The following is a 20,554-nucleotide window of genomic DNA, read 5'->3' on the forward strand; positions in this document are numbered from 1 at the left end:
TGACTATGGTTTGCTTGACCAGCAATCTTAACACATTATGGGTTGATTTATGAAGCCTAGAGGATTTCTGATGTTGAATTGAGGCTTTTAAGTTGAAAAATGCCACCCTCAACTTTATATTATATTATTTGAGGTTTTCATCTTGTTTCTTTTAATAGTATTTGCTATCATTGATAGAATTTTTACATACCACCCTATTTGGTATTTGTTACATAAGTCTTTCTAGATTATTTATTTCAGGAAACATTAAAGTAAAAGAAATTGAGATATAGAATTTTGTATAATTAGAATAAAAAAGGAAGGATCTTTCATATGAAAAGCACAATTTGTCCCAGAATATCTGTGAGGATTTTTTTTCCCTAGACAAATTTTTCTCATTTCATAAATTGTCCATTAATCAGATACAAATAACTGCTAATTTATTAAAGCTTTTACATTGACTTAAAGAATGCCTACCTTTAAGTGTTGGCTGTCATTTTTAAAGCCCTAGGTGGCATAGGGACAGGTTACTTGTGGTCCAGCACAGCATGAACCCTCCCAGGCTGGGGTGGCTGCTGTCAGTTGAGGGAGAATATGCAAGTGGTCTGTGAGGTATGTGCAAGCACTGTAGGGGCGAGGGTGGCTGCTGCTGGGTGAGGGAGAGTCCACTTGATTAAAGCATGGCATAGTATTTTTCTAAGCTAATAGACCTTGTTGTGGAGCTGATGGTAGAGGTCCCTCAGCGTTTGGTGCTGGGAGACTTCAATTTCCATGCCCTATAAAGATTATATGAAGCATTAAGAATTCATGGCCAACATGGCAGCCATGGATTCACTCAGATTTCACTTCTGAGCAGTTGATCTAAGGATCCTAATCACTTTCTGTGATGAGATTTATTGATCCTGATCACCTGCACAGATGGCAGAACTGATTAGGATAGTTTTGCCTGATAGATCAAGATAAGATTTCTCCAAGTTCCTATGGATTTTCCCAGCAACCTGGAAGAAGATTCCACTGACTCCTAGTTGAAATCTGAAACACAGAGGTGGCCAGAATATTAAATGAGATTGCCTCAAGAGGCCTTTTTGTATTCATGAATTGGGGGGATATTCTTGGTTTATTGATAAGTTCCTGAAAATAAAATGGCTATGATGCTAGGAGCATTGTGCGAGAATACAGGACTGAACCACTGTTGATACAGGTTACAGTTTATCCTTGAACGTACGAATGCAATTTCATTGTGTTTGTGGAACGTGCCTCAACAGCAGGGTAATCTGCCCATTTTTAGTGGGCAAAAGGCAAGTGAATCTTTCCATGTGGGACACCATTTGAAGGCTACAATAACTCAAATTCACTCTGGCATGCACTCTGCATGGGTGAGGTTAGAGGAGGTGAATGAAGTAATGTCTTGCAATGTCATCTGGGATTTGTTTTAGACTATTGATTCCACAGAAGAAGATAGGGGCATGTCTAGGATACATTCTGACATGTGTGAGAGAGATCCGTGCCCTATCTGGATTCTACAGGAAGCCCAGAAAAGTCTAAGCACGTGGATCAGAGAGGTACTCAATGCCTTGCCAGGGGCATTTATATACACCGCTTTCTTCATGCATTCACACATACATTAAAAGCTAAGTATAAATGTTAGTTACCTGGATTGTGGCGACTGAGGTTTTAAGCAAGTCTTCCTTTGGCATTGCAAACGTTCTGGGTTTGGGTTTGGGTTTGATCTTGGCCATGAATGTTTGCAATTTGAAGACTTAATGCTGGTATCTTGATTCAAGAACTGCAGAGATATCACACTGTTTTTGCTGACCGAGCAAGTAGCTTCTAACCATTCCAGGTTTTTCTTTGCTTCTAACAATTTCTGCTTCTTCACAATCCTCTCCAAATGCAGTTTAAGCTTCTTTTGACTCAAATGCCTTTCTGCTTTCTTCAAAGAGTATTTTCGTAAAAGTTCTAGCTGCACTAATTTCTTCTTGTTTTGCTCTGTCAAGGAAGGGCCAATCTCCAATTCTGATTCATGCTGAACTCCAGTTTCAGCGTATGATTTGACCTCAGTCTGCACAGCAGACTCTCGCTGCTCCTGGGTAGCTAAACGTTTCTTTTCATCAATGAGCCACTGCCGATCTAGGAACAAACAAAATAAATGCAAAAATTAAGAAGTGCTCTTGGTTTTATTATCTTTCTAATTATCATACTGCGTAGCTTTTTCTCTGGTAACATCACACTACAAACTAGAGCATACAAAACATTTGCTAGGCCAATACTTGAATACAGCTCATCAGCCTGGAACCCGCATCATGTATCTGATATTAATACAGTTGAGAAAGTCCAGAAATATTTCACAAGAAGAGTTCTCTACTCCTCTACTCATTGCAGAATACCTTATGCCACCAGACTTGAAATTCTAGACCTAGAAAATCTAGAACTATGCCGCCTTTGGTCCGATCTAAGTATAGTACATAAAATTATATATTGCAATGTCCTACCTGTCAATGAATACTTCAGCTTCAACCATAACAATACAAGAGCACAAAATAGATACAAACTTAAGGTAAACCACAACAAACTTGATTGCAAGAAATACGACTTCAGCAACAGAGTGGTCAATGTCTGGAATACTCTTCCTGACTCTGTGGTTTCTTCCCCAAACCCCCAAAACTTTAACTTTAGACTGTCTACTATTGACCTCACCCCTTTCCTAAGAGGTCTGTAGGGGGCTTGCATAAGTGCACCTACGTACCTACCATCCCTGTCCTATTGTTTCTTTTTATTTTTCTTATATGTATCCATTTCATGTATTCATAACTATGTTTATACTTATACCTGTTATCTTATAATCGCTTGACAAATAAAATAAATAAAATAAAATAAATCAACAGACAGGATCTATTTAAGAATTAATGTAACATTAAATTACTTCTATGTTGATTTTATCCAGGAAAGTGTCAATGTTATTTTTTTTGTAGGCAAAATATCAGATAGTCCTATGGCATTTTAAATGCTAATGAATACTATATGCTGTTAAATTTTCATAATATTTTTCTTATAGCATTATATTTCATGCATTTGATTTCATTTTTCATTTCATTTCATTTTAAGAAATTAAATAAAGTCGGGCAATAGCATTATCCCTGAGATTCAGATGGCCTAACGCTATTAGTTTTTTTAAGAAAGCCTTGAGGACCTCAGGCATTGGGGCCTAGCTGATAATGAAGCCCTTATTTTGCTTATTTTTTATTAAGATACCTTTTAGGTGCTTTGGCTATATATCACTATTTTGTGATACTCACTGTATTTTTATGGATTTTGTATTGTGAACTGCTTAGAGATGAGCAGTAAATTCAATCTGTCAATCAGTACAAAAATCAGTAGCTTTTGTAATCCCATGAATTGTGATCTATTGCCTATACTGCCTTTGAAACAATGTCAAGGGCCTTGAAGTTTTGCTGCTCTATACAATCGCATTAGTGCTTAATCTTGTTATTATGAACAATTGCAAATAACACCTAGTTGGCAAGACTGACTTCTGCATCAGTACTTGCTTTACCTAATTCAGTGTAAAGGGTAAAAGAAATCAAATTAAACAGATATATACTGGAGCCTACCTTTTATTATAGCCTTCTAGAAAAAAATACTGAAAGCTACTGCGCTCAATAAATTACTTATATTACAACCAAAGGAGGTGTGTGAGAAACATTTTCAAAAAAATAGCTACCTAATTTTGGAGTTTTTATTTTTTTTCTGATCTTAAGATTTTCTGTAATTGTTTATAATGTGAAAATAAGTTATTGTCTACTTTGTGACAAATAGAAAACGTACTGAAGGCTTTGAAGTACAAGCGAGCATATTTAAAACATAATGATCATCAATATTCTTTTTAAATGAGAATATGACTGAACAGGATGCAACAAGAGTATACTTGTGGATTTTTGATTCTACCAATGTCAATAGAGATGTTATGGCCATGTTTACTCACTGACAGCAGCTATACCCAAAACTCCAGAAGGTCCAGTTGCCTCTTGAAAAAGCACCTTTGGGTCAACCATGACTTGGATGGCTAGTCTAGTGAAGAGAAGGACCAGGGGAGACATGATAGCAATGCTCCAATATTTAAGGGGCTGCCACAGAGAGGAAGGGGACAAGCTATTTTCTAAAGCACCTGAAGGCCAGACAAGGAACAATGAGTAGAAACTGAACAAGGAGAGATTTAACCTGGAAATCATGTGAAACTTTCTGACAGTGAGAACAATCAACCAATGGAACAGCTTTTGCCCTCGGAAGTTGTGGGAGCACCATCACTTGAGACTTTCAAGAAGAGATTGGATTGCCATTTGTCAGAAATGATGTAGGGTCTCCTGCTTGGGCAGGGGATTGGACTAGATGACCTACAAGGTCCCTTCCAACTCTGTTAATCTGTTAAATCTGACTGAGAATCTCTATAGATAGAGAGCAGCTATAGGACAAAATATGTCGAATCATTCCCTGGATGACTGACAGAATAGAGAATAACAAAGTTGAAAGGGACCTTGGAGGTCTTCTAGAAATCTGTTTTCCTCCTTGTTTAATTTCAATGGTAATCCTAAGCAATTTGTCTCCCTCTTCTTTGTGATATATTGGAATATTGGAAGACTGCTATCAAGTCTTCCTTAGTCTTAATAATTCAGAAAGTTTGATTTCCCCCTCCCTTCAAATCTTGAGTGAAACCAGCCCACAAACAGCATGAAAACATCTAAGGTCAACAATTATACTTAGTGATTGCACAGAAGTATCATTATTTTTGCTTTTGAGGTGGAAGATGTTTCTACTCTATTGATGTCTTTTGACCTAAAGATTAATTAAAAGGAAGTACCTTGTGCAATCTAATTTACAAATTCTGCAACCAGATCCTAATTTACAGACTAGAAATTTCTCAAATTATTCATTTTGAGAAGGTCAAGATACATATTAAAGAATTCTTGAAAAGATCAATCCAACTAATTTAAACTCTACCCTTTTTAGCAATTATGTGATAATAGTGATCAAAGGAAAGGAGAGCAAAATTAGTAACCTGAACTAGAAAGCACTGGTGTTAAAAATAAGAATGTAAAGTAATAATAAGAAGTAGAAAACTCAGCATGTCATACTTTCTCTGATCTGCTGATCAACTACTGCTTGCTCATGCTCCAGCTCTTGCTCAGCTTTGATTTGCCCATCCTGGATTTCCTGTTGTAATTCTTCAATATATTTTTGCTGATGTTGAATTTCCCTGCGTTGAAGAATCTCATGGTTTTTCAATTTTGGCTGGCATTTTTCATATGGAAGATCTCTCCGTTCATTGCTAGAAAATTTGAAAAATATTTTAAAGAAAGAAAGAAACATATTTCTATCCTTTTTTTGTCAGATTAGCTTTTAAATCAGGAAAATGGAAGCATCTATTTGTACAATGAAGATTTCAATACAGGTAAAGGATAGCAAAGATGATATGCTGAAACGATAAAATGCATTTGTGTGTCTGAGAACAGACTAGTTCATATGTGTGATGTCACAGTAAGATCAGAATTCTCAATGGTCACATTAAACAGAAGATAAATCTCCTCCACTATTCTATTTTGCCACCACTCATACAATCAATCCAACATTGTATGTGGTTCAAAACTCATTAACTGTTAGTAGGTTCATCCCAAGGAAACATTTTAATACCTAATTACATTTAGAACCTCATGAATTAACAATGCTGGCATCTAAATATGATACTGTATTTATGTCACTCACATAGTTTTTATGAAGCTGCAAAAAATGGCCATCACTATAATTGTTGTTAAACCCAACTTTAACAACTTTGCATAAAATGTAACATGTGTTACATTAATTAACCTTGCATAAAATGTAACATGTGTTACACTAAATACTAGGTGCAATTCCAATTATCACACCTAGTGGTTTTACACATTATGGGTAGTTTCTTCATATGAGTAAATGTTCACAACATTGGACCTCTTTTTTCCGTAACCCCTTGGCCCCCGTTCACAAATTGACATAGCAGATTGTGGGGATGTTCAGGAGATTGAAAAGGAAGGACAATTTTCTTCCCTGTTTCATTCTGTTGGTAAGATGGAACTAACAAAATCCTTGGGGTTGAAAAACTTTCATTAAATAAAAAAGGAATGATTCTTTATGTGCAAACACATTGTCTTCACTTGTTTATGTATAAGCACATTGTCCTCCCCTCATCACTGTTTCTGAACCCCCTTCTCATTCCATCTGGCTTTTTCAGTTTTAAACCTTCTATTAGTGTTTTAAATAGGATCAGCTAAAATCATAAAGAACAGGCGAAGTATAAGGTCCAGTAACAAAAAGATTGAATTATGCTCTTTGTGTCTGAAAATAAAACAAACAAACAAACAAACAAATAAATAAATAAGCAAGCAAATCTGCGGTATCTGTTTTATTTGTCAGGTGTCTATAAACACAGATGAGTCAACACTTTCTAAAAGCAGCAAGATCCTGTGTTTTTAAAGATAATATATTACTATTTTACTCCACACTATTAATTTGTGTTCACATTTATCCCAAACTCCATTTGAAATATTAAAGTGATACTTACAATACTGAATACTGAAAGCAGATGACCTCGATAATATATTTCTAGCTTTCTCTTCTGGACAGATTAAGGTGTCACGTGAAGATCAAGCTTAAGTAGTAATTTATCTGCAGTTGAAATATAGCTGGGGAGAAGCCAGCAAACCTAAGAGAGTATTCCTAGAATCCTGTCTGGTTTATCTTTTACCTGATATTTCTGAATTCTTGTAAAGGCTTGTACTACTAATCAAACTGGTTAAATGTTCAGAACTACTGTACTAATTGGATTCACATAGGACACTAGGCTAAAATATGACTGACAGGCTGTGTTTCATGTGATGTACAAACCCAGGCATCGTTACTAGGTTTACAGATCAATGTATATGGATTATTTTGAATCAAAATCATACTTTCTCCAGTTTCTTTTATAGTCCTCAAGGATTTTACATTGGCTACAACTCTTTTATCTTTCTCCCTCCAAATATAAAAATGGGAAATGTAGACACATCCAAAATTAATGGAAGACAGATTTTAGTAACCTTAAATGAGAAGCTTATAACATTTATATAAATCTCAATATTTTAGATGCAAACATTGGATATGAACAAAGCTGAAGGACTATGTAATTATCTTCTTTGCAGTCACCAAAATATTTTGCTTATGGCAAATAGGAAGGACTTTAAGAAACATTCCTTGTCAGGAAATGACAGTTTTTCTAATACTGTATGCTAATATTGTGACATAAAGCAGCAGTATACAATTAATGTCATATGGGAAATTATGAGTATTTTGCTGCAAAGGTGTTTCAATGATGTCAGCAAGTTCAAGCCAAAAAATAAGTACAGTCATCTCCATATTGAGAACAGAAAGGTCATTGCAATAAGCTGGTGGGTAAGGAAGTTTCATACAGTGACCCTGACAATAGTTATCGTGGAATACATTAGAAGCTTTGTTGCAATACAACTAGAGAACTAAAAAAAACATCATGGCCTGGGGTTATACCTCTCAAACCACAATCGGTTCTGATGTTCAAAATACAAATATGAATTTCAGTAACTAGGTTGACATTTATTTTATAGATAATAAATTATAGTGTAGCCTTAGTTAGAAGTCTAGCTTTGTTTATCTACAATTCATTTTTCCAAACATTCTATGCAAAGTGGATATGCTAAATAAAGGTAACCAATCATTTTACATTCTAAAATTTAAAGGTATTTAAATACCTTTAAATCAAGCAGCTAGCTGTTTTACAGATTAAAAAAAAACATTGCCACCCAAGTATTGGAACAATATTAGATGCTTTAAAAAGCACTCATATTCTGCATTTCAAGCCCACCCCCATCTCCCTTACTGCTTTCAAATTCAAACATAAGATCAAAAGATAAATAATCCACCTGAAAGAGATACAGAAGACTCTGTTCTGTTTCTGTTTTTGGAATTAGAAATGCAGATCATCAACATCAACTAAAGCATGTGGAATTCAGAACGTCCTTCAGAAATATGAACATGTATTCCTCATCAATTAAATAAGCATGACAGCATTATTACAACATTGGTATTTATATTAAGAAAAAGTAACAATGCAAATTTCAAAAATTCAACTGACCTTTAAAAACCATACATATTTAATTACTGAGAATATTTCCAGGATTGTAGAAACAGCTGGGTTCTTCTGTTTCTATTTTACAGCAAGCACACTAAATTAACCTTCAGTACAATTGTGTTTTCTCTGTGATGTTTTGTCATCGGGTTCCTGCAATCCTATTGTATAACTCCTTCCTCCCTTCACAAAACACCTTTAAGGCTGATGCAGAATCTGGCGGCTTCTACAGCATAATGCAGTTTTTAGTAGCTATGGCAGCAACTGCCGAGTCAATGAAACCAAGGGCTTTGCTGCTGCAGTCAAACACTGAGCCACAAAAACACAACATAAGCAAAAAAAAATTCTCTATATAGTTCTTTAAACCCATAACCTTCTTTAAAGAAAAAGCTTTATCAGAAAAATTCTTTCTTGCTCTTGTAGATTTTATTGAATGCTTGATTTAAACAATAAGGGTACGGAAAGATCATAAATCTGCTAAAGGTTCTCCCAAATAATTGAAAGCTGGACAGTTGGAGTCTTTAGAATCTGAGTTGCAACACATTGGTTCATCCAGCAATTTGAATTTCTGTTCAATTCCTCTCCTCCCTAGACTATCCATCCAATTAAGAGTAGGTTTCCAAAACCACATCATAAACTAAGCACAAGATCCAGCAGTAACAACTATGTTGGAGCAGGTATTAAATTTAACTTAGTGATTCTACAGCTAACTCTTGTGAAATAATGCAGCTAGGATAAAACTCTACAATTTATTAAATGGAGCAGACTAGTGTAAGAATTCAAATGTATACAAATATTCATAATTAAGTTTTTTAAAATTTTATGTGCACTTATATACACTTACGTACACACAGAAATGAAACTTACATTATGCAGATACAGGAGCAGCTACTAAATCTTCTGCCAACCTATCCCAACTGAGGTTTATGAAAAGACAACATAATCATTTAATTCTAGCAACTGAAACATGAGTACTTTGAATATTTAAAAATAGCATAATACCTTATATATATATTTTTTCTACACCATTGATGGATGACATTGATATATGATAACCCCCAGCTTTTCCTGTGGATGTTCCTATTGTAGTAGCATTGGGATGGATTAATAAATTACACACAGGAAATACTGAGATGCAGCTGATCTATTGACACAGGGAGCTGGTTTTCATATTATTTAGTTGGCTTCATTATTTAAATATTACATCTGCTGCTTGGACTACTCTTAGCACACAGGGCTTTTCATCAGTTTAGTGGTGAGCCACATGCATCCTTTTTAGAGACAGATAGACTATTATGCCCAATCTTGTACCAGGAAAAGCATTCGGTTTGTGGTTGTTTCTGAAGAACATTTGGGGGGAATGACACCAACTGTGGTGATCATTCATTGGATCTGACATCAGAGGACAGCTGACATAAAATTAAGAGCACACCAGTCCGGTTCTAGATTCAGTTCAAAATTAAATGGACTGCATGATGATTGCAATAGTCTTTTTTAAATTCCTTTTTGTTTTTAGTTTTCTCTTTTTTCTAATATGTATTTTTTATACTTTGACATTTAGCTGCACTGTTTAGCAATGTGATTTGTCATTTTTGCTACCTGCTGAAACATCAACGCTCTTAAGCTGCTCTCTTATGTTCCAAGGATTGTTCATAGGGTTCTTACATGGATTTTGAGAAAGTAAATCCAAATACCTTTCAATTGATTTGCTTTTATTTTTAAGAGATCGATTGAAGGAGTGTATCTTACAAGTTCTCCATCACCTACCACAGGCTAGAATATTTAAGCAAGGTTCAGCCTATCAGTAATTCCCTGATGGGGAGTGTTATAAAAAGTAAAGCATTTTTCCCTCTTCCCTATCAATCACATAAAGTAATGCTACCCAGGGTATAAGAAAATGCATCATGTTCCATTTAATTTTCTTTACCTACTATAGGATGATGGCCAAGATGTACTGTAAAGGTACTCCTTGACTTGCAACTATTTGTTTCATGACTGTTTGAAGTTATGGCACTGAAAAAAGTGACTTATGACCAGTTTTCACATTTACAACCATTGCAGCATCCCTATGGTGATGTGACCAAATTCAGGTGCTTGGCAAGTGGCATGGATCTATGACAACTGCACTGTTCCAGGGTCATATGATCACCACTTACAATCTTTCCAGCCATTTTTCGATAAGTAGAATCAATGGGGGAAGCCAGATTTGCTTAAAGATGGGATGATTCACTGCAATGATTTGTTTAACAACTGTGGCCAAAATGGTGATAAAATAGGGTAAAACTCACTTAACAACTACCTTGCTTAGCAACAGAAATTTGTGACTCAACTGTGATCATAAATCGAAGACTACCTGTGTTTCTAAAATCTTTCCTGAAGAAGAAAATTGACTAATAATTATGGAAATGCATATACTTTTTTTTTCTTCATGCTAAAATTGGCAAGTTAAAGACTTCCCCTAATGAAACTCCGTTCCTGGTGACAACATGGATATATTCATAAAGTTTCCTTGGTAATGCCTGGAATTGCTGTCTTCCCACTCTATTTTACAACCCTGAGCACTTCTAATGGTCTTCCATCCAAACACTAACCAGATTTCATGCTTCTTTTTGGATAGCCAGGATCAGCTTAGCCCATATAACTGTGTAGCTTTCTTCATGCTTTTCTTTGCACATTAGGATTTATATCTTTGGATTTGCACATCAAAGCTCCTGAATTTAAATCTGCAGACAAACTGCAGATAATACTCCAATAAATACTGGAATCCCTTTTAAACTTGTGACTGATATTTCAATAAGAAGATCAGTGACAGGCATAGTTCCTGAACAATTATAGCAACAAAACTTCTCCTCCAGACAGTCTTATATGAGGAAGAAGTCATGAAAGATGAAATTATAAATGAATAGCAATAGAAGCAACTGTTTTAGATCCTTCAATTAAGGAAAATAATTGATGGAACGCCCAGAACAATCTAAATTACTATTCAAATCCGTGCAAAAGGAGATTGTGGCCACAGATTAATGTCTGCATCCTGTAGAACATCACCTTATATGCGCCCCACTAACCTATGGCCTTATTACGGAGGTTGTTCCCCCACACAAATTAAAGAAAATTCTCACCCTATTCCCAAAGGTCCACCCTGCCTCTTTCAATGAGGTCAATATATTAGATGAGTTACTAACCCTCTGCAAACAACACTCCCCCACACCCTCCCCAAATTTGCTTATTCCAACATTGAAACAAGCCTTAAATTTTACAGAATCTTCCTCACAATTGCAATGCTGGTAAAAGGTAAAGGTAAACGGTTCCCCCATCCAGTCGTGTCCAACTGTATGGGGTGGTGCTCATATCACTTTCTTAGCCAAGAGAGCCAGTGTTGACCAAAGACACTTCTGTGGTCATGTGGCTAACATGACTATATGCTGAGGCACACAGAATACTGTTACCTTCCCAACAAAGTGGTGTATATTTATCTACATGCATTTGCATGCTTTCAAACTGCTAGGTAGACAGAAGCTGGGGCAAGTGATGAGAGCTCACCCCATCGAACAACACTCAGATCTCTAACCCATGCTGTCAGTTTTCCAGCCAACAAGCTCAGTGTTTTAACTGCTGAGCCTTCGATGTTGGGGAAATTAGTAATTACTCAATATTAATTATTTAATATCTATATATACCGCTGAATATCTGAAAATTTCTAGATGGTCTATAATGTAAAAATCCACTGGACAAGAACTTGGGGTGGGGGGAATTAAATTCAGTTTACCTTCAGTTTACTAGATGATTTTGGGCCATCTAGTTGTCTAGCTTACCTCACATCACTTTTTTTTGTGAAGAGAAAAAGAGAAACAGCATTGTATATACTGCTTTGAGCTCCTAGATTTAAGGTGGAATACAAATCTAATAAACTAATAAAAGCTAAGTTTATCCAAACCACTGGGTTTTACTCTGTTCTGATCTTTCATTTTTCCATCTCTAATAATTGCAAAGTTGGGAGACCAGAAAATCCATGTTAGATGATGTGTATGCAGTGAATTCATTTCTATAAATGTGAAATTCTTACTCTTACAATAGATTAGTAGTACATTATACATAATGCTATTCAGAAAGCAGATAATGGCCCTATGCTGTTATTAATTCATGACCCATTCAACTCATCATAATATAGGACAAATTATCTTCCTAGACAGACATGTTTTAGAAGATTTGCATTACTTATTAACTGTATAATGTATACTGTGAAAACAATTTTTTTTCACTGCATATAACTGTAATACTGTTTTTTTCTTTTTATGGTCCTGTAATCCCTTGCTTCAGGGTGGGGTTGGGGTGATTGAGTATAGTAAGGCATTTACTGGACAGATGCCCTCCTGATGCCTACATGGAGTTCTCACCAGGTATTTTGTCTTTGTGCCCTGATAGACAAAGATCTCTGTCTAGGATTGAACTCTCAACTTTCTGAATGGGAGCATCTTCACCTCTAGGCCACAGTGCTGCTCTATATAACTGTAATACTTAATTACTTCATTTCCCATCTGCATAATTCTAGTAAATATGCTCCACTTTCTCACACACTTTCCATTTCTCTCAAAATAAAAGAAATTATTATTTATATAAACACTAAAATAAAATTAAAATAAATAAAATGTTTGGTTAATCACTACCATAGAACAGTGAAGGAATGAATTCTAATACTGGCTCAGTCACATTGTAAAAAATAATCATCCCAGGGTTGTAAACGGGGAGGACGGGACGGGGGGGACGGGGGGGGGACAGAATCCAGAAAAATGACATCTTTGTTCAGTTAAACTCTTTTTAACCCACCTTTCCGCTTCAGCTGGATAAAAGCTATAGGAAAGGGAAGAAAAATCTCCACCCAGATCTAGCCATTCAAGAGATCTGAAATTCACTACAGAGGAAGTTTCACAGATCTGTTAAAAACAAACAATATGGAAGAAAATAAAAATCAAAGAAGCATTAAATTACTTGTAATCTTCATTTTTGCTGAGTTCTATTGCAGAATATAGTCCCTTATTTCCTGGAGCCCAGTGTCTGAATAGTTCAAATATAGATTTAATTTCACTTTTATATTGTAGGTTTAGATATGAATCAAAGTATTCTGTAGTAATGGCAGATCATGTCCTGGATGTTTGCTTCTCAATCTGTGGCACATGGGCTACCTGAATAAGTGTGTAATATGCCAGTGCTATATCTGGAAGAAAAAAAAAACAGGGTGGACATGATGCTACACATATTTCCTTCAGTACCAGAAAACTATAGAAGTGGTCTGAAGTACTGAAATGGAAACGATGGTGAGAGCAATATGAAAGCTATATCCTCAGGGAGACTGTAACTAGCCAGCAAATATGACTGGTTGGCAAAACCAATGAAGAATCATCATAAAAGACTGTGTGAATTCTTTTTCTTTTCTTTTTCTTTTCAATGCTTTTTAAAAGCACTTAACTTTACTGGATAATAACATACAATGCTTAAATATTTCCCCCTATTTAGTAATTGGGAAAGAAAATTAGAATGCAGTCAAAACTTACTGAACGCTTCTGCCTTAAAAGGGCAGCTTCAGCAGGATGGTTAAATCTAAATTTGTGAGTTTTGCCAAGGACCACTACGGCTCCTAAAAAGGAGGGAAAGGAGGGGGAAGCAAAATTAGAAAATGATAAAGTTTTTAAAAACATTTTATGTCTATTTAAACTACAAATTGTTATCAGCATCCTATAAATATTGGCAGGACTTTCTTTACAGAAGCCAGATAATGGAAAAACACAAATTCTAAAAAGAAGGCTATATAAGGGACTAAAATAGTAAGCGGGGATAAAAATAAAATAAAGCAACACTGAAATACAAAGACCCGTGAATTAACATTAAATTTGAATTAATCTTCACTATGGTGTGGGAAAATAATCTGCAAGTGCATCTATCTTGGCTCACTTACCTAAGGAGACACATTGGCCAGAAAGCAAATTTATCAGACTGGCCAGAGCAGTTTAACAATGCAGTGGTTCAAATGCTTGAACGTCAATACAGAAATACACTCATTGGCTCCCTTAGGCAACATCTTATAAAGTTAATTCCACAGATTGTGTATTATGTGCAGAATTACTTTCTTTTGTTTGTCCTGACTATATTGCAGAGAAATTTAATGGGTGACTCATGTGTTCAAATATTACAAAAGAGGGAAAAATGTGTATGATGGTCACCAACGTACATGTTTTAACGGGATTAGATAAACCTAGGGAAAATAGAACTGTCATTAGCTACGATTAGTTCTATATCTGATTTCATCAGGTACGAGTCTTAGGCATTAAAAATTCTGTGAACATCAAATTCTTACCTTGTGATAAACGAACAGAATCAGTTACTTCATGATGATTTACAACACAATGTGCTCCCTGAAGAGGCCGCAGAGTCACAATCCCATGCTGATTGTCTACAATACAGTGGTCCTTTTCAATGCCCTGACCCTGCAACACTACAAAGTGTATGGATTTCAAACCTTCAGTGTATCTAGAAAAACTTGTCAGAATTGATATGTTTATTAGTAGTAATAATAATTTCTACAATGCCTAAAATAATGAAGACATGGATGAATGGCTTGCAGGTTACTATCCCCTGTGGCAATATTAGTCAGCATGAACAGCTGAGTAGCAGGAACTGGGCTGCTATTTGCTGTTATTATATAATTAGTGGAAAAAACAACAATTTAATGTTCATAAACCAGGTTAATGTGTTAGCTGGCTGGATCAGCTTGCTTGCTGAAAGTTAGTAAAAGAAAACCAATAATTTCCACTGATTCCTAGAGGAAAGAAGGTACTTTTTTGCTTCCTTCCTTCTCCTACAACCCATGTCAATGCGGTGGAAGACTGTCAGTTTTTCACTGCATGAGCAGAATGGAAAGCAATAATCTTGAGCAGAACAGCTTAGATGGAAAAGGATTAGGTTTACAGCTTTTATGTCTCTGCTTCCCAAGGGCATTTTTTCATCTTCTTCTCAATAACTAACTTTAAAATCATGAATTTTAATAAAATCACTAATAAAAGCAGGTGGCTGGAGAAAACAATATTGTTTCATACTTCTTCTCAGGTGTGTATACAAATGGGTAGAAAAGTGGCGAGGAGCAGTGGGTGTGGTATATGCATGGGAGAGTTGTATATACGGGGTGAAAGGAATACTTGCATGTTACACATATCAGTGTTCCCGTCAGGATCAAAAACCAAAAGTTCAATCATTAAAATTTAATCCATCAATCTCAATACAATAAATGTGCTTACATGCAGGATTTACCTGTCTCACAATACCCAGCATTACCATTTTCTGAAAGAATTATTTTGTTTTATAGCTTACTGTACTGATGTATAATTCACTACCAATTATAATACATTATAACATAATTATCAAATTTATAATGTTGTTTATTTATAATGGAACATAATATCCTACTGAAACATACGTCATTTGATGAACTTAATGTTAGTCAATGTTGAAAGTTAGTCAAATATTCTTTAAATGAAGCTCAACTCCTGATGATCTTATAAACATGTTCAAGCAGTTTTCTTGGCAACTTTATGTACATGTGCTCAATAAATTATAAATGGATCCATGAAAAACCATAATGTAGCTTTTAATTAAGGTGATCTTAAGCTTCTAAACCTCTGGATCATATATCATAATTCTTACCAATATCTTGGTCCTGGTTTGAATCACTTCTTCCAATTTTGGTTGTTCCTTCCTAAAAAAAATAATGAGGTAATCACACTAAATTAAATTCATTCTCAGGATTAGCACAAAGCAATTATCTATATTAACATTTTTTATCTGAACAGGGAATTTTTTTTGACAACAATAAGTCTAGATGGTACATATCTAAAATTTATAGATTTTTCATTATATACAACATAAGCTAGTCTGTATTTAATAAGAAATCGGAACTGTGCATCAAAGTTTTTATATCACTGAAATATAGTATTATCAGGCATGGAGAACACGTGAACCTGTGACACAAATGTTCCTTTCTCCCCCTCAAGAGAGTTAATTTCACTGTAATTTTAAATTTCTAATTTTACAGCAATTGCTATCATCAGCTAAGACCCATAAATAGGTATGTTAAAATATAAACAAGAAACATATTGTGATCTTCTTTGCTGTTCATATACATGGTGCAGCAGCGTTTTTAATTATGGAAATGAAAAACAGCATTTTACCTTCCTGTTCCTCAGTTGAAATAACAGATATCTGAATTTTAAAAAGGCAAAACATAAAGAAAAGAAAAAAGCAGCATCTAGAAGCAAAGAAAGAGGGGACAAAGTTGTTAGTGTAGTGTTAATGAAACTGGCTTAAAAGGGTTTAAATAAGCGTCCTGTTGATAAAACTGCAAACTAGGCTTCTTTCCAAATAAAGATATCATCATTAAATTAATTAATGTGCAGAAATAAAGAGCTTTTTTGCTTTGTTATGAAGACCAGCATACAAATATTTAAAATAATTATTTAAAAAATCTTTCTACTACAGTCTTTCTGAATCTGATGTGGAAGGATTGCAACATTCAAAAAAAAAAAAAAAACTTAGCCAGCTGTTCAGAGCTTTGCCACATCAGAATTCTTCCAAATCCTGGCAAGACATTTGAAAAGGATCCAGGTTTTTGTTCTAATTGAACAGTTAAGCAAAATATTTCAGCTTTATAAGTATGAGGAAATCATGCATGTGCCAAAACTTTAAGATGAAAAAGGTTCATCTGGCAAACTGAAGTATTTTTTGCCAACTGAAATTAAACAATATGCATATTTTAAACAACAGATGTTAGTTTAGAAAAAAGAAAATAATGTGATATATTAATGAACATAAACACTAATTCCTTAATTTCATATATCTCCCCCTTAATTATATCAGAATAATTATGCTGAAATGCCAATAATAAAGATGATAATATATCATCTCTGCAATGGTCTCCAGGCCTTAAAGTGAGATAAACTATGTCTACTTTGCTTCATTAATGTGGTTCATGAGTGGTATTGGCCTAAATGTATACTGCAGAGTAGTGATAGGTGGATTTTCCTGCTGGCAAGGAAAACATTCAATAACCAGCCTCCCTAATATGGGGAAAGGATGGAAGAAGGAACATATTTTGATACCTGGCTAGCACAGCTTCCATCACTCCAGCCCAGGGGTGGGATGCTACCGGTTCAGCCCAGTTCTACAGAACCGGTAGTTCTGAAGAATCATGACACTGAACCTGTTTGCTATGACAATCTTCTGGTTGTCTGTTTGGCTCACCCACCTGCCCAGGCTCTAGGCTGTCCTTTATTCTCTGCTTTTTCCTCCTCAGATGCTTTGTGCAGCACAGCTGAGTGCCACTTGTCAGTTGGAGCATATGAATGCTTGCCAGACCTGGTAATTTGTAAGTAATGTGAATGCATACATAGTGCGCACGCGCGCAAAGCAAACCGCTTGTTATGCTGGTAGTATCCCACACCTGCTCCAGCCTCATGGATCTGAGACTGAGAGCTTTCCCAAAAGGAAGGAGAGCCTGTTGCCTCCTATTTTATTAGGAAGTCCCAACCCAGACCATGAGCAGCCTCCATCCATGTGCCCCAAGATGGAGATGATCCACAGAGCGGGAGGAGGGTGTTAGGTAGACTTATTCAGCAGGATGGTTTTGCTGTCCATAGCCATTAGAAGCAAAAGCTCAGCCTCAGCTTCTGACCATCACCACTACAGCTGCAACTGAAATGCCTTGCATCATACAAACAGCAAGACCTGTGTTGACAGAAGACTGACAAACCGCTTTCACAACAGCTCAGAAAACTGGTCCCAGAAGGAATGCAATAGTAGACCTAAACTTTATGAAATGTAATTAAGGCATCCTTGAGCTGAGGCTAAGCTTCTGTACATAGTTATTAATTGGAAAGAAGCCTAAATTGGTTTCTTTAAAGAAAAGTATTGGGTTATACAAACTCAGTTGAAAATTTTATGCAAAGTATACATTGTGACTTTTAAATAAATTGGATTAGGTAAATTAGCAAATAAACTAGCACTATTTTTAAAATACTTTAAGAACAAACATGACAATATTAAAATACAGAGATATTATAATTTACATTACAGCTTCCTATAAATGATATTTCTCTTAGGCAAGGGATTAACAAGTTGGACATTCTAGTTCTTCTTAATATAATTTTTGATTTTAAAAATAAATTTTTTTAATCTATCCACTGCCCTTTTTGTTTTGCCATATAAGATAGCCTTGGTATACTTTGAGCATAGATATGTACAGTTAATAATTTTGAAAACTTTAAAATGCTTATATTTATTACCAAAGGTTTGGGTGACCCAACATGTAAATCATAACAACAATATCATGCAGAAATATTAAATTTCATGATGCAGTAGAGTATGATTATTATGGTAAAGATAGACTATCAATTATTAAGAATATAGCTAATTATTAAAAGTTTCTGCTACTCTTTATTACTTTGTAGTCTTTATTATGTTGTTGATTATGTTATTCAGACTTTTAATAACTGAGGTTTTTCCTTACAAGCACTACTATGAAGCCCCAATGATATATTAGACATAGGAGCAGAAATATTTGAATTAAAATTTGAATATTTATCCATTCTGTTTTCTGAACCTTTTCAAAACCTTTGAAACCTATTGGGCAAATATTGCAGATTAAAGTTTTCTATTCATTATTAAGTCTTATGTCATTTTGAAGTAATAGCTAAATATAGAAATCTTGTCTCACCCTGAGATGGTACAGTACAACTCCAGTACTAAGGATGTCATCGTCCATGGCCACGAAATGAGGTAAATTGGAGTCTATTGTCACTCCAGCTTTTTTCTTGTTGATATCCACGCTATACTCTTCCATAATAGCTTTTCTGTTAATCCATTTATCTGTCCAGTCTTTGGTCAACTGGTCAATCTTTGGGGATGATAAATGAGGAAAAAGATGCTTATTTTAATGTTTTTTTTTAATGCAAGTAAGACACAATCTGAGAGCCAGTTTGGTGCAATAATTAAGTTGCTTGCTTAGAAACCAGGAGAAGATGAGTTCTAGTGCTGCCTTAGGCATGAACGCCAGCTGGGAGACTTTGAACCAGTCATTCTTTCTCAGCCCAAGCCACCTCAGAAGGGAAAATATGAGGAGAAAGGTATGGTTTATTTGCTGCTTTGAGTTATTTATAAAAAACAATAAGGGTAGGATAAAAAGCTTTTTATAAGAGTTATATATTACTTGAAATGGTGTTGGCAACTGAATCATATTTGTGATGGTTGCAGGGTCCTGGAGTCATGTGATCATCTTTTGTGACCTTCTGACAAGCAAAATCAATGATGAAGTTAAAATCAGAAATCTAGATTACCCATTTTCTAATGTAAAACTATCACTGTCAGTAGTGTCTCTTTTTAGTTGTTTTGCTTATATTAATATAAGCTTCTTTATTTAAAAAAAATGATTGGATTTTGTTTCATTCACAACTTACCCATTTTATTATCAAACAGAAATACTAGGACATATTTCAAAACTTCATCATTTTTTTTCTTTTTCCCTTTTCTTCCAGTTATTAATCTGTGACCATGATCTCCTTTTGCACAGTTTTGAGAAAAACATAATGCATACCAACCTTAATTTCATTTTGAAGTACTAATTCTGTAAGATTTCCTTCTTTGTCATCACTCCATGAAGGACTAGAATTCATCTGTAGAGACAAAGCATTAATAAGATTCCAAAATGTTTCTATATTCAGTACAAAGTAATGACCTGAGAGTGGGAAAAGAAAGTAAGAACAGAAAAGATTATCCTAATTATGGTATATTTGACTATTCATATTATAGAAGGGCTAACATTCTTATATTCACAATGCACGAATTTCTAAGGAGATGTAAGAGATATACATATACATATATATATGTAAACTTTATTTTCTCTATGTTAAGTAACTAAAACGCAGCTTCAATTTTCTTGATAACATTTCTCTAGATCAGGGATATCAAACTCAAGGCCCATTGGACTGACCCGCCCCACAAAGTGCTTAGATATGGCCTGTGGGGCCACCCTGGAAACAGCAAAGGACCAGCCCACAGCGCCTCTGCTAACAAAACGAAGGTCATGTGCCCCCCAGCTCTGTTTTCGCTGGCAAATGGTTGTAGGAGGCCGTTGGAACTGAAAACAGAGCCTGGGGGAGCCGCATGCAGCCCCCCAAGCTTCATTTTTGCTGGCAGAGAGCTGCAAGAATGACATCGAGCAGCATATGCCCACCCTGCCACACCCACCTGGCTCCCAAGGTCAAACACAACCCTAATACGGCCCACAATGAAATTGAGTTTAACACTCTTGCTCTAGATAATGTCAACTAAAAAGATAATCCTTTGTTTTTTTTAGCTGCCAGAAAAAGGGAA

The 20,554-nt window shown here is 35.4% G+C and overlaps 1 protein-coding gene across 1 annotated transcript in view; it reads right to left on the reverse strand.

The window, feature by feature from the left end:
• Positions 1 to 20,554, reverse strand: part of STARD9 (StAR related lipid transfer domain containing 9) — a 93,371-nt gene that overhangs the window by 25,168 nt on the left and 47,649 nt on the right. Inside the window, exons 15-22 of the mRNA XM_026703939.2 lie at positions 19,780 to 19,854; positions 18,900 to 19,079; positions 15,836 to 15,887; positions 14,493 to 14,630; positions 13,693 to 13,775; positions 12,968 to 13,074; positions 5,109 to 5,302; positions 1,632 to 2,109 (exon numbers count right to left, since the gene is read on the reverse strand). Of these exons, the coding sequence (XP_026559724.2) occupies positions 1,632 to 2,109; positions 5,109 to 5,302; positions 12,968 to 13,074; positions 13,693 to 13,775; positions 14,493 to 14,630; positions 15,836 to 15,887; positions 18,900 to 19,079; positions 19,780 to 19,854 (1,307 nt within the window). The remainder of the gene's footprint in view (positions 1 to 1,631; positions 2,110 to 5,108; positions 5,303 to 12,967; positions 13,075 to 13,692; positions 13,776 to 14,492; positions 14,631 to 15,835; positions 15,888 to 18,899; positions 19,080 to 19,779; positions 19,855 to 20,554) is intronic.

The sequence above is a fragment of the Pseudonaja textilis genome, chromosome 1 (genome assembly GCF_049901715.1).
Source record: "Pseudonaja textilis isolate UNSWEBS1 chromosome 1, rPseTex1.2, whole genome shotgun sequence".
Taxonomy (NCBI): Eukaryota; Metazoa; Chordata; class Lepidosauria; order Squamata; family Elapidae; genus Pseudonaja; species Pseudonaja textilis.